The sequence below is a fragment of the Oncorhynchus kisutch genome, linkage group LG17 (assembly GCF_002021735.2).
Source record: "Oncorhynchus kisutch isolate 150728-3 linkage group LG17, Okis_V2, whole genome shotgun sequence".
Taxonomy (NCBI): domain Eukaryota; kingdom Metazoa; phylum Chordata; class Actinopteri; order Salmoniformes; family Salmonidae; genus Oncorhynchus; species Oncorhynchus kisutch.
The window spans coordinates 50,106,488-50,120,624 of NC_034190.2; the positions used below are offsets into that span (position 1 = coordinate 50,106,488).

At 47.1% G+C, this 14,137-nt stretch overlaps 1 protein-coding gene across 1 annotated transcript in view; it reads right to left on the reverse strand.

Moving 5' to 3' along the window:
- LOC109907831 (semaphorin-3G) overlaps positions 1–5,457 on the reverse strand; it is a 59,910-nt gene extending 54,453 nt beyond the window's left edge. The window contains exon 1 of the mRNA XM_020506065.2: positions 4,932–5,457. Within this exon, the coding sequence (XP_020361654.2) occupies positions 4,932–5,040 (109 nt within the window). The 5' untranslated portion in view covers positions 5,041–5,457. The remainder of the gene's footprint in view (positions 1–4,931) is intronic.
- Positions 5,458–14,137: the final 8,680 nt, after the last annotated feature.

A 14,137-nucleotide genomic window follows, 5' to 3' on the forward strand; every position in this document is an offset into this window, starting at 1 on the left:
AGTGCATTCTGAAAGTATTCAAACCTCTTGACTTTGTCCACATTTTGTTGCGTTACAGCCTTATTCTAAAATGGATTCAATAGTTTTTTTCCCCCTCATCAATCTACACACAATACCCCATAATGACAAAGCAAAAACAGTTTATACAATTTTAAAAACTGAAATACACCATTTACATAAGTATTCAGACTCTTTACTTTGGCAGTGATTACAGCCTGGAGTCTTCCTGGGTATGATGCTTGGCACACCAGTATTTGGGGAGGTTCTCTCATTCTTCTCTGCAGATCCTCTCAAGCTCTGTCAGGATGGATGGGGAGCGTCGCTGCACAGCTATTTTCAGGTCTCTCCAGAGATTTTCGAAGGGGTTCAAGTCTGGGCTCTGGTTGTGCCACTCAAGGACATTCAGAGACTTGTCCCGAAGCCACTCCTGCATTGTATTGGCTGTGTGCTTAGGGTCATTGTCCTGTTGGAAGGTGAACCTTCACCCCAGTTTGAGGTCTTGTGTGCTCTGGAGCAGGTTTTCATCAAGGATCTCTCTGTACTTTGCTCCATTCATCTTTCCCTCGATCCTGACTAGTCTCCCAGTCTCTGATGCTGAAAAACATCCCCAGAGCATGATGCTGTCACCACCATGCTTCACCATAGGGATGGTGCCTGGTTTCCCCCAGACATGACGCTTGGCATTCAGGCCAAAGAGTTCAGTCTTGCATTCATCAGACCAGAGGATCTTGTTTCTCATGGTCTGAGAGTCCTTTAGGTGCATTTTGGCAAGCTAAAAGCAGGCCGTCATGTGTCTTTTACTGAGGAGTGTATTCCATCTGGCCACTCTATCATAAAAACCTGATTGGTGGAGTGCTGCAGAGATGGTTGTCCTTCTGGAAGGTTCTCCCATCTCCACAGAGGAACTCTGGAGCTCTGTCAGAGTGACCATCAGGTTCTTGGTCACCTCCCTCACCAAGGCCCTTCTCCGCCGATTGCTCAGTTTGGCCGGGCTGCCAGCTCTTCCAAACTTCTTCCATTTAAGAATGATGGCTGCCTCTGTGTTCTTGGGGACCTTCAATGCTGCAGACATTTTTTGGTACCCTTCCCCAGATCTGTGCCTCGACACAGTCCTGTCTCGGAGCTCTACGGACAATTTCTTCTACCGCATGGCTTCGTTTTTGCTCTGACATGCACTGTCAATAATGGGACCTTATATAGTCAGGTGTGTGCCTTTCCAAATCCAAATAATGTCCAGAAACATCTCAAGGATGATCAATTGAAACTATGATGCACCTGAGCTGAATTTCGAGTCTCATAGCAAAGGCTGTAATGTAACAAAATGTGGAAAAGGGGAAGGGGTCTGAATACTTTCCGAATGCACTGTACCTGCCACTGTCACCATCCCTGTATTGTAGCAGCAAGGCGGCCATCTTGTTTTGGGATATACTGGAACAGACTCAATGGTAGATAATCTAGAACATCTCCTCAGACTTTCTTGAGCTTTTGATTTCCTAAACGAATTCCATAACAACTGGAGTTGAGTTGAGGGGCAATGCCAGCCGGAGCTACAGTCCAACCCAATTCTGTCAATCCGTGTCATAGAACCAAAAGTTCACTCCGTATTTCAAACTCTCGCTCCAATTTCTCAGCGCTGTACAGTATACAGTTCTTTGGTGCGATGAGCCAACTGGCCCAGTTTCTGAGAATCTTTTTTTCTTCCAGAAGCCTGGGAGCACTTAAGGAAGAAGAGAGAGAGAGCAAGAGCGAGAGAGAACGAGAGCGAGAGAGAGAGAGAGCAAGAGAGAGAGAGAGAGACTTCTAAATCCCCCTGGAACAACATCTGGGCAACACTGTAAAAACAAACTCCTTCATTCATGTCAACTAAAACAAGCAGCTCCTCCATCTGCAGCACTTTCAAAATGGGTGATGATGAGGAGCAGTGTGTTTGTCTGTGTTCTTGTGTTCGTGTACATGCGAGCAAGAGAGAGAGGTGTGTGTGTGTGTGTGTGTGTGTGTGTGTGTGTGTGTGTGTGTGTGTGTGTGTGTGTGTGTGTGTGTGTGTGTGTGTGTGTGTGTGTGTGTGTGTGTGTGTGTGTGTGTGTGTGTGTGTGTGTGTGTGTGTGTGTGTGTTTGTGTGTGTGTGTGTGCGTGTGTGTGTGTGTGTTTGTGAGTAGTGTGTCCACTGCCCGGGCATATTTATCCTCCTGAGGTCTGCATATGATTGATGGGGAGGGGGAGGAAGGGGACATGGTGGGAGAAGAGGAGACAGAGGGACTGTGGGGGGCTCCATCTACAAACGCTCAGCTGCAACGCACAGAACAGACCTGGGGCTACGATGACACCCCCTGAGAACCCCCGTAAACACCCGGCTCCCGACCCGGAGCCCCAGAAACACTTTACGAGCCCACTGCCAGGGGTTTAGGGGCTGTTCCCCACTTCCCATCACAAATCCAGTCTGCTCTCTCACCGACCATCTTTCCAGTCTGACACACAGAGCAGGAGGCAGGAAGCAAGAGGCAGGAGCACCACCATATCTGGGATCAACCAATACCGCCGGGAGAATAGAACGAGAGGGAGCCGAGGGGAGGGGAACGGGGGAGAGGGACTCTGATCAGAGGAACCGATTGGAGGATTAACTAACTGATGATAATCTTTGAGTGAAGCAGTGGAAGGGTTGGGATGGAGGGGTGGAGGGATGGAGGGATGGAGGGGTGGAGGGGTGGAGGGATGGAGGGGTGGAGGGGTGGAGGGATGGAGGGGTGGAGGGATGGAGGGGTGGAGGGATGGAGGGATGGAGGGGTGGAGGGATGGAGGGGTGGAGGGGTGGAGGGATGGAGGGGTGGAGGGATGGAGGGATGGAGGGGTGGAGGGGTGGAGGGATGGAGGGATGGAGGGGTGGAGGGGTGGAGGGGTGGAGGGGTGGAGGGATGGAGGGGTGGAGGGATGGAGGGGTGGAGGGGTGGAGGGATGGAGGGATGGAGGGGTGGAGGGATGGAGGGGTGGAGGGATGGAGGGGTGGAGGGGTGGAGGGATGGAGGGATGGAGGGGTGGAGGGGTGGAGGGGTGGAGGGATGGAGGGGTGTAACAGATGGAGGGCAGAAGTGGTGGTGGTGATTTAGAGGAAGTAGGGCTGCTCGGTGCACCTTCCTGCTTTAACTCCTACTAGTTGATTAGATGAGAAAATTACAATGTTTCCTGTTTCTAAATGACCTGTAAAGCCCCAGGGAAAGGATGATGCCTCGGGGTATATAGTGGGTCTGAACAGGGGAAACTAACTGAACTCTATGGTCAAGATGTCAATACCAGGGAAATTTACAAGCCAGTTCGATGTGCCATTTTTCCTGCAACAGGATATGGAGAAAAAAAATGGAGTGATTCTTTTCTAATGAAAACATCGACTCCAACAGGAGGAAATCCTTTTTTGATTTTTAACCACTAATAATTGCAGACTCACTTGGACTGGGGAAGGGCCATGCTTGTGAACACTGACCAGGGAATTCCAACACTCTGGTCCAGCCAAGCCAAGCACCTCTCCATACAGGCAGCCTGAGTCATGAGGATACTCTAGGTAGGCTACCAGACATTCAAGGCATTTAGGACCGTAATCCGACACGGTTCCAAATGTCTAACATTGTGAGGCTGATCAAGGACCACCGTTCTCCCGCTGTAAACCACGAGCCGCAGAAAAAAAACAGCAGTTGAATGAAAGTGGTTGTCAGACAATGAATGACTAATCTTTGTATTTTTACTCGCTGAGTGTGCCGAGACAGAGCCTACCGGTTTCCGTGTTGAACAGCCGTGCACCGCGCGCTCTATAAAACGTAATTGCCTTGGCAGTAATTGAATACACTTCTCGGGCGCCAAGGTGTGCCCGAAGGCGAAGAGGTGAAAACACACCAAACGCCCTTCAGGGCCAAAGGTAGGCGATCTATCAAAGTTAAGTTAAAACCAACAAACTAAGTAGTCCACAATCAACCATATTTACACAATAATTTCCCAACTTGACAAGACCCTCCAAGACGCCAGAGCAACTGAAAATATTTAACTCACCCAAATGATATCAAGCATAGGCCTGTGCGATAAAAGCGTGTTGCAAATAAAATACTATTGTAATGGTGTGCCTGACATGCAGACACAATGGGATAAAAGCAATTAAATGTATTCGTGTTTATGAAATTACATGATATATATTACTGAGTTACATTTAATCGAAATATTATTTGGGGAAGAAATGAGTTTCTCTGGATTTATAGGCCTTAAACATGCGTCATGTTTTTCGTTCATATGAACAAATGTAGCCTAATGTTCAGGTCAACAGGACATTAGTCCATGTGTATTTCAGAACATTGTTAAAAAAAAATGTTGTAGGCCTATTACTAATACAACGTTATTATATAGGTCTATATTAGCTACACATTTACTTTCGGAGGGTTTCCGAAAAAAATCAGAGATCTCTCAATCGCAGTGTTGCCCACAATTAATGGCGCTTGAATCTGCACTGTGGGGAGCACTCACACCTGTGTTGTGTACACATACACGCGCGCGCGCACACACACACCAACACACGAGCAAACATTCTTAAAATGAGTGCTTACCCGGGAGTGGGTACGGTCATAATGAATAAAAATCAGTAGGCTATAATCCACATACACGCCATGGAGAAAGTAGCCTAATGAACCTAATGAACTTAATCAAATAATGTTACGGAACACGTTCAAACATCTTGTGCGCACTCTGTCAAAACGCATTTTCAAACGACGACACATAGTTGAATTAAGATGAGGAGTCAAACACATCACTTAATTATTCCCCATCATTTCCCTCCCAAGAGGGTTTAAAGAACGTTAAAAATAAATCAACATTTGAAAATGTTACAAAATAAATCAATATAGCCTAGTCCTACTGACCAGAAAACACAGGTGATCAAATGCATTTATTTAGTATTTTACCTTTGTATGAAAGTCTGAGTCGTGGTACGTTCGTCTTGGTAGCTGAGACAGTTGTTAGAAGTAGAGCAACCAGAGTCACCCTGTGGCAGAAAGTTGATAATTCCTTCATGGTTCCTTGGAAATGTCCTTTTGAATTGTCGATAGATCTTTGAGTTTTTAGAAATCATGCAATTCACCTCTGTAACAAATGAATATTTCTATTCTAAATGATTGTATCACTGTATTTTTTTTAAAGTGATTCAACTAAATTGTCATTAACGTGAAGGACTCGGCCAATCCTGTATCTGAACTCCGTGCGTAATGGTCTCAGATATGAATGGTCTCAACACGCGTTTCCCTCTGAACAGCCTTTTTGCTCCAGCCCCGGAGATTTTTTTTCCTTCTCAGATGTCCGAAGGAGTCCGTTTTTAGACAGGGCTTGGGATAGACCGGATAGACTCACCCCGCCTTTCTCTGGAGGTGCAAGAGAGCCGCGCAGCAGCCCAGTGAAGGGAAGCGTTCCAACCAAGCGATCCGCCTCTCACCAGACACGATCTCAACTGAAAATGCTCCGGAGTCCTCTGTAGGTGATAAATAAATAGGTTCGATTCTTTTAATAGTCGATTGAGATGTAATTGAATGTTGCTTAATAAAAACTATGTCTGATTATGTATTTGAACCTGAAATGGAGTTAAATGAATAGTCTAATTTATCATGGTCTGTGCGCAAAAATAATGTGGCATTACTGGGTCTGTCCGCATCATGGGCGAACTGCCCCTTGAGAGCTATTGTAACGTGTGCAGTGCTTTAATTAAATTGGGGGGGGGGGGGGGGGGTACTCCTCCACTCTCCAGATGAGCAGGGGTCTCAGAGGGGTTATGGCTAAGCATTCAAGGTGTCAGGGCAATGAAAATCCACTGCCTTTGGTGAAACTGGTTTCTACCAGAAAATAGGTCCCCTTCCCTTGTACTTGAATTCAATGCCAGTGGGAGTAGCATTTGCACCTTGATTAAGAGATCAACGCAAAATGGAACCGTTCTTGTCCCCATAACCTAAACATAAGCAATGTATTCCAGCGCTGGCTCAGCCATAGCAACACCTAATTGGAATGGACAAAATGAACACCCTCTTAACCAAATAAGGGATCCTACAGCTTTGCAACCTTATGTTTTGGAACACCCAAGTTCAGAAACAACAAAAATGTGTGTATGGTTGAATGTACTGTATGATCGAAGGGGGATATTTGGAGAAATGTTGTTTCTTTTGGACAGAGTTACATTGTTACATTGTTCCAGACATTTTTCGGGTTAAATGTAAATCCTATAGGAGCTTCTTTGAGATTGCATCACTTTCCCCCAATTATCCAACAGTACTCCAGCTATGATTGAGAATGGCAGAGAGAATGTTGAACTGCTTATGTTCAGTGTGTGTGTGTGTGTGTGTGTGTGTGTGTGTGTGTGTGTGTGTGTGTGTGTGTGTGTGTGTGTGAGAGAGAGAGAGAGAGAGAGAGAGAGAGAGAGAGAGAGAGAGAGAATGATTTATCACTTGGTCTATTTATGACCCTCTCCACGTACATGTAGGCCATACCGAGGCCATGTTGACCATGCAGACCGTCTGACGGCGGCTATCATCAGGATCACACGCTAAAACGCACGCAATCTGAAAACAACCACAACACAATGCCGGACAACCTAGCAACGCTGTCCACGATATCTTTTCCCCCCTCCACTACCAAGGCCCCCTGTAATTGAGAGTAAAATGTGGATGATTTGGGGTTCGTGTGCTGTGACTCAGATGCCCACGTCGATGGACTGAGTACCGACCGTTGGCTGCTCTCAGTGAAGGGGACGTCGCTGTGTCGATAATAACCTAGCTGCCCGCTCCCCATGCACGTTCTCCACAGTCCCTGCCCTGCCAGTTAGAGGAGGCGGTGGTGGTGGAGGGGAGCCACAGCCGGTGGCCAGGCCTTGCCTAGGGGCAGTAAGATGGGGTTCATAAATGTTTTATCCCTCTCTGGAGCTGAGCGTGGATGCTGGGATTGGGAGGGAGTGGAGTGGATCGGAGCAGACAGGGGCGACAGGCTGCTTCTCTTCACAGGGACCCCTCTGGAATCTATCTCAACAGTCCGCCTTGCCTCAGCCTGCCCCCTGTACACTCCCAGAGCTGGGGAGGAGAGAGGGGAGGAGAGGAGCGAGGGATGATTGAAGGTGAAGAGAGGGTTTTGTATTATTAAAACCTGAGAGGAGGAGTGTGTGGGCGTGCCTGTGTGTGCGTGAGAAGGAGTGTGTGTGCGTGAGCAGGAGTGTGTGTTCGTGCCTGTGTGTGCGTGAGCAGGAGTGTGTGTGCATGCCTGTGTGCAGCTACAGTCTGGACAGGAAGGAGAGCTGAGTCACGTTTGGCTGATAGAGACAAAGTACACCTGGTTTTACTACAAACCACTATATACAGTATCATAGTGCAGGTGCAGAGTGGCTGAAGATGTGTCCGGATGTGTTGAGTGAAAATGGAAGAACATACATGCGTGTACATACACACTGTGATGTGTGTGTAGCTATGTGCATTTCATGAGACAATGTACTTGCCACCCTACCTGTCAGACACCTGGGTTGCCCCCCCCCCCCCGCCCCGCCCCCACACTCAGGCTCGTGGAACTGGGCGTGTCACATTTGACCTTTGACCCCATGGGGGTGTCAGGGGGTGCTCATGAGCCCTGTTGTCGCCGCACTTCTAAGCAGACCCTGATTACAGACTGACCTGTGCAGTGACCGCTGACCGGTGCCTTTAAACACAGCAGCATGGGAGGGAGGGAGGGAGGGAGGGAGGGAGGGAGGGAGGGAGGGAGGGAGGGAGGGAGGGAGGGAGGGAGGGAGGGAGGGAGGGAGGGAGGGAGGGAGGGAGGGAGGGAGGGAGGGAGGGAGGAGGAGGAGCAGAGGACTGTGGAGTCAATGCTACAACTACTGGCCTCACATACATAGTCAGACTGAATAACGCTGTTTATTGATACTCAGTCAAAAACAACACGTATCTTGTGTTACCAGAATGCATGTTTAGATCCATGTACTGACCCAAACAAAGAGAGAGAGAGTGAACAATACATGTCATTTGAACATGCTGCTCTGGGCCTGGGAGGTTATTGTCTTTGACTCATCCCAGTCTCACAGTTGTGGATTGTGGTTTTGCTTGAATAAAGCACTCACTGTTATATATATTCTTTCTGGTTTTATTCCCCATTGAGCAGCCATTCCACTTTTCACTACTGACTCCCCCACTAACATATCCTCCTCCCACTCCCTGTCCTCAAATAAGCCTTGAGCATTCCCTACTCCCTTTAACATGCACTCCTCCTCAACACTCCCCCTTCTTCTCTCAACCCTCCCCTGAGCTAGAATGTTCCTTATCCCACCATCTCGCTCTTGCTCTCTCTCATGTTGCTACTCTCTCTCTCCTTTACTCCCTTGCCTCCCCAATATAATTTACATTCCCCACCTGTGCTCTCAGTAACGTTCAGTATGATAGGGACTTTGAAACCAGCTCTGGAGCTCCCCAGGGATCTATTTTTGGACCTCCTCCAAAACAGCTCTGGAGCTCCTCAGGGATCTATTCTCGGACCTCTCCAGAACAGCTTTGGAGCTCCTCAGGGATCTATTCTTGGACCTCTCCAAAACAGCTCTGAAGCTCCTCAAGGTTCTATTCTTGAGATCTCTCCAGAACAGCTTTGGAGCTCCTCAGGGATCTATTCTTGGGGCTCTATAGACCTCCTGCCCCTTACTTTACATAGGCTAGGATCTCTCTGGCTGCTAGCCTACACCGGGGAGGACTGAGGGATCGTTCCCTGGCTCCGGGCCCCAGAGTAGTGCTCCCTCTGTGGGGAGATATGTCAGGATAATCTCCCCTCAAGATGGATGATTTCATCACCATCTAAAACATCTGGGAATCTGGCAAACACACCACTCTGACTCTACCAACAGCAACAGTTACAGAAGATAACCAATGTAGTGATGATGTGCAACAATAATCTTCATGTTAAGTACTGTAGATAATCCATTACATTTGGCTCAGGGAGGACATTGATGTGGATGACGCTGCGCTGTGATTTGTGCCGTATAATAAGTTCACGACCTGAACACAGATGATCAGAGCAGCATCGTCATTGACCGTGACCTATAACCCCTGACCCAGAGATCATGGTGCCCAACGTTTATTTGTTTACCCCCTCCATCCAGAAAGACATTCATCAAGTGTGTCAAAGGGAGGGTGGCAGTGTGTTTGTGTGTGTATGTATCCCTCTGCTTCTTTGCGAGCCTAGAATGTGTTGTGTGTTGAGTGACTGTGATGTATGTCAATATTTAAGTCTGTTTCATTTTAGAGTTACACAGGGGTGGTCTAGCAGTGGGTGTGTGCGTGTGTGTGCGTGTGTGTGAGTGTGTGTGTGTGTGTCTGTGCGTGTGTGTGTGTCTGTGCGTGTGTGTGTGCGATCGTGCGTGTGTGTGTGTGTGTCTGTGCGTGTGTGTGTGTGCATGTGTGCGTGCGTGTGTGTGTGCATGCGTGCGTGCGTGCGTGCGTGTGTGTATGTGTGCATGCATGCGTGCGTGCGTGTGTGTGTGTGTGTGTGCATGCGTGCGTGTGTGCGTGTGTGTGTGTGTTTGAGTCAGAGCACTGGATCTTTTGGGAGCCTTCAGGGTTTACAGTTATACAGTTATACAGTTATACAGTAGATCAAATATAACAGTACCAAAGAGTTGTCCTGACTAATCTGTAACAACCCATAAAGTAGGAGAGGGAACATAAACCAATCCAAAGCCAAAACATTTTGCTTATAAGTACATGATACCTTCTATCAAATCAAATTAAATTTGTCTCAAGAAATGTTCCTTTTCCAACTAAACATAGCAGAGTGCTGGGTCCAGTCCTTAGAATGAGGTAAACTGGGTTATGTTATGTAGAGTTATGCATGGTAACCCTGTCATGTAATGGTTTTCTTTGAGTGGGTCACTAAAAGACAAAACAGAAAAAGGACAAATAAGAGTTACCTTGACATTTATAAATATGCACCTCTTATTTCCCTCATCAGGGGCAGGGACCGCTTGGCATCTCTCCCTTCTGTCTGTCTGTCTGTCTGTCTGTCTGTCTGTCTGTCTGTCTGTCTGTCTGTCTGTCTGTCTGTCTGTCTGTCTGTCTGTCTGTCTGTCTGTCTGTCTGTCTCTGTCTCTGTCTCTGTCTCTGTCTCTCTCTGTCTCTCTCTCTATATATATATATATATTTCTCTCCTCCAGACCAGACATTCCCCAGCAAAGCAGTCCCCTTCCCCTGCTGATGCCTGCTCTCCATCTCTCTCTCTCTCTCTCTCTCTCTCTCTCTCTCTCTCTTGCTCTCCCCCCTCTCACCCCTCTCCCTCACTCTTTCCAGACTGCCCTAAGTTATAAACACACATATAAAAAGCTTTCTGCTTCACTGACGCGCAGTCAAGCGTCTCCATCTCCCCTTTCCCTTAAAAGTTGGTGCTACTTGGCGGAACGCTGCAGCAGAACTGACCAGCTCAAGCTCATCAGCCTCAATCCAGCCAAGCGGGAGGAGCGAGAGAGAAGGATTCTGGCTCCAAGGAGCTGGCACCGGCTGGCTCTAACTGGCCGATCACAGCAATGCCTAAACGCAAACATGTAGCTGCGACCAGTGAGCGTGTCGCTGAAAGGGCATATTGTTGGGCCTAGATCAGTTAAAGAGATCAAAACCCAACTGGGAACCCAACTGGAAACAGGCTTTCTCCTTTGCCCCTCCACACCCCCAGAGTATTGGCTGGTGCAGGGGACCCACTCCTGACATGTTCAAAGGATAATGTGGTCCAGCCTGTCTGTACTGATCCTGTACCCTGTCTGTACTGATCCTGTACCCTGTCTGTTCTGATCCTGTACCCTGTCTGTCCTGATCCTGTACCCTTTCTGTACTGATCCTGTACCCTGTCTGTACTGATCCTGTACCCTGTCTGTACTGATCCTGTACCCTGTCTGTACTGATCCTGTACCCTGTCTGTACTGATCCTGTACCCTGTCTGTACTGATCCTGTACCCTGTCTGTCCTGATCCTGTGCCCTGTCTGTACTGATCCTGTGCCCTGGTCTGTCCTGATCCTGTGCCCTGTCTGTACAGATCCTGTGCCCTGTCTGTACTGCGCAGTGTGAAAGCGTCTCTGCGTAGATCACACCTCTCCATGCAGTGCTAACTTTGATGCAGAACTGCTTTTGGTGCCGAGATGATTTTATAAACTAAACCTTCATCCCTGCTCTGTACGCCGCTCAACTCTTCAAACTTCATTTTGGAGTCTAAACCAAGTTGTGGAATATCTGTTCTTTTTTGGAGCTCTGGAACTCTGTTTCCTCTCCCCCTTCATCCCTTTCTCCCCCAGGCTGTAGGGAAGGGAATTCTCTCTCTCAATAGATGTATGGATCAGAGTGTGATCCCTTTCCTCCTCCTTATATTACACCAGCACTGTCTGTCTGTCTGTCTGTCTGTCTGTCTGTCTGTCTGTCTGTCTGTCTGTCTGTCTGTCTGTCTGTCTGTCTGTCTGTCTGTCTGTCTGTCTGTCTGTCTGTCTGTCTGTCTGTCTGTCTGTCTGTCTGTCTGTCTGTCTGTCTGTCTGTCTGTCTGTCTGTCTGTCTGTCTGTCTGTCTGTCTGTCTGTCTGTCTGTCTGTCTGTCTCTGTCTGTCTGTCTGTCTGTCTGTCTGTCTGTCTGTCTGTCTGTCTGTCTGTCTGTCTGTCTGTCTGTCTGTCTCTGTCTGTCTGGTCTGCATGCATTGTGCATATTAACCATGGGAAACACTATGAAATTGTAAGAGAGCAGAAAACTGAAAGCAAATTTCTAATTCTTGTTTTCCTTGGTTTTGTTATGTTTTATGTAATCCTGTTTCTTGTTGGTATTCAAAAAATATAAAACAATATTGAGTTGCGCCCCTTTTGCCCTCAGAACAGCCTCAATTTGTCGGGGAATGGACTCTTACCAGGTGTTTCACAGGGATGCTGGCCCATGTTGACTCCAATGTTTCCCACAGTTGTGTCGAGTTGGCTGGTAGTGGATCTCTACTCTGAACAGCTCGTTCCATCTCATCCCACAGACTCTCAATTAGATTGAGATCTGGTGACTGGACAGGCCACTGCAGTAAGCTGAATTCACTGTCATGTTCATGGAACCATTCCTGGACAATCCTAGCCTTGTGACATGGAGCATTATATTAGCACATGGATACACTGCTGCCATGAAGGGATGCACCTGATTGGCTATGATGTTCAGATGTCCTGTGGCATTCAAACGTTGCTCCACTTTTATCAAGGGGACCAATGTATGCCATGAAAACACACCCCACACCATCACACCACCACCACCAGCCTGCAATGTTGACACACGGCATGATGGATGCATGTACTGATGTACTTCTCCACACCCTAGTCCTCCCATCAGCGTGAAACAGCAGGAACCCGGGATTCATCAGACCAGGCAATGTTTTTCCAATTCTCCAGTGTCCAGTGCTTTTGTTCCTTAGCCCACTGCAACCGCAGTTACTTGTTTTTTTGCTGGAAAAAAATTGAACTCTGTAAGGTCGTCGGCTGCCAAACCCCATTCGTGTCAAGGTACGACGAGTTGTGCACTCTTCTATGAGTCTTCGGGAACCAATGTTGTAATGGACTGTCAGTTGCCTAACCATAGCCCGTCTGTTGCTCTGCTTAATTCATGTCAGACTCCTTTGTCCTCTTTCATCAATAACCTGTTTTCGACCACTGGCCTGCCTTTGGCTTGATGACCTTTGGGTGAAGGACCATTCTTGATATACACAGGAAACTGTTGAGCGTGAAGAACCCAGCAACGTTGCAGTTCTTGACACACTCAAACCTGTGTGCCTGGCACCTACTACCATACCCTGTTCAAAGGCACTTCAATCTTTTGTCTTGTCCATTCACCCTCTGAATGGCACACATACACAATCCGTCTCAATTGTCTAACACTTGGATTCGGCTGGTCAGTCTATGTCATGGAAAGAGCCGGTGTTCCTAATGTTTAGTACACTCAGTGTATGTACAGTGCCTTAGGAAAGTATTCAGACCTCTTGACTTTTTCCACATTTTGATAGGTTACAGCCTTATTCTAAAATTGATTAAAGAAAAATAAATCCTCAGCAATCTACACACAATACCCGATAATTACAACTCGAAAAAAAGATTGTAGAACTGTTTGCAAATCTCTTAACATTTTAAAACAGAAATACCTTATTTACCAACAGAACCAGTAAAAAGTTAGGACACACCTACTTATTCAAGGGTTTAGTGACGACATCAAAACTATGAAATAACACATATGGAATAATTTACTAACCACAAAAGTGTTAAACAAATCAAAATATGTTTTATATTTGATATTCTTAAAAGTAGTCACCCTTTGCCATGATGCCAGCTTTGCACACTCTTGGCATTCTCTCAACAAGCTTCATGAGGTAGTCACCTGGAATGCAATTTCACTTAACAGGTGTGCCTTGTTTAACGTGAATTTGTGGAATTTCTTTCCTTCTTAATGTGTTTGAGCCAATCAGTTGTGTTGAGATGTTGGTCAATTTCTTCAAAGATGATCAGGTCTATATAAGAACCAAACATCCTGCAACTTATATAGGTATAGGTTCATAATAAGGTGACGTTTCACAACAGATAAGTCTAAGCATCCTCTGCCAGGTGGCGTTTTCCATCAGGCCTGCAGAAAATCAGTCGTATTCTCAGAACCTCAGACAGCCATAGTGGAACGAAGACAGGAGGAGTATGAGCGTAGGCGGTTTCCTGCCTTCTGATAGTGTCTGCAGGGCACAACACTCAAAACAGGTGTTAACACACACACAGAGGTCTCCTGGGAGGAGACCTTACAGTATATCATAAGACAATTTATTAACCCTTCAAAAGGTACGTTGGTTTAAGAGACGCCCATGGAGGGAGGTGTACTGTAATGTCTGCTTCCAACTCACACCCTCAAACACGTAGATCCACTGAACGCAGTTCACTTTCCAGCTCACACTCTCAAACACGTAGATCCCCTGAACGCAGCTCACTCTCCAGATCCCAATCAGCTGAATTCTCATCACCTGTTCACACACCTGTATGTCATTATCACACACTATTTAGTTCAGGTCTTTGCACACCATCACTGTGAGGTATTATTTGTTTTGTGACACGGCTTTTAGAGCGCTGGGTTTCCTCTG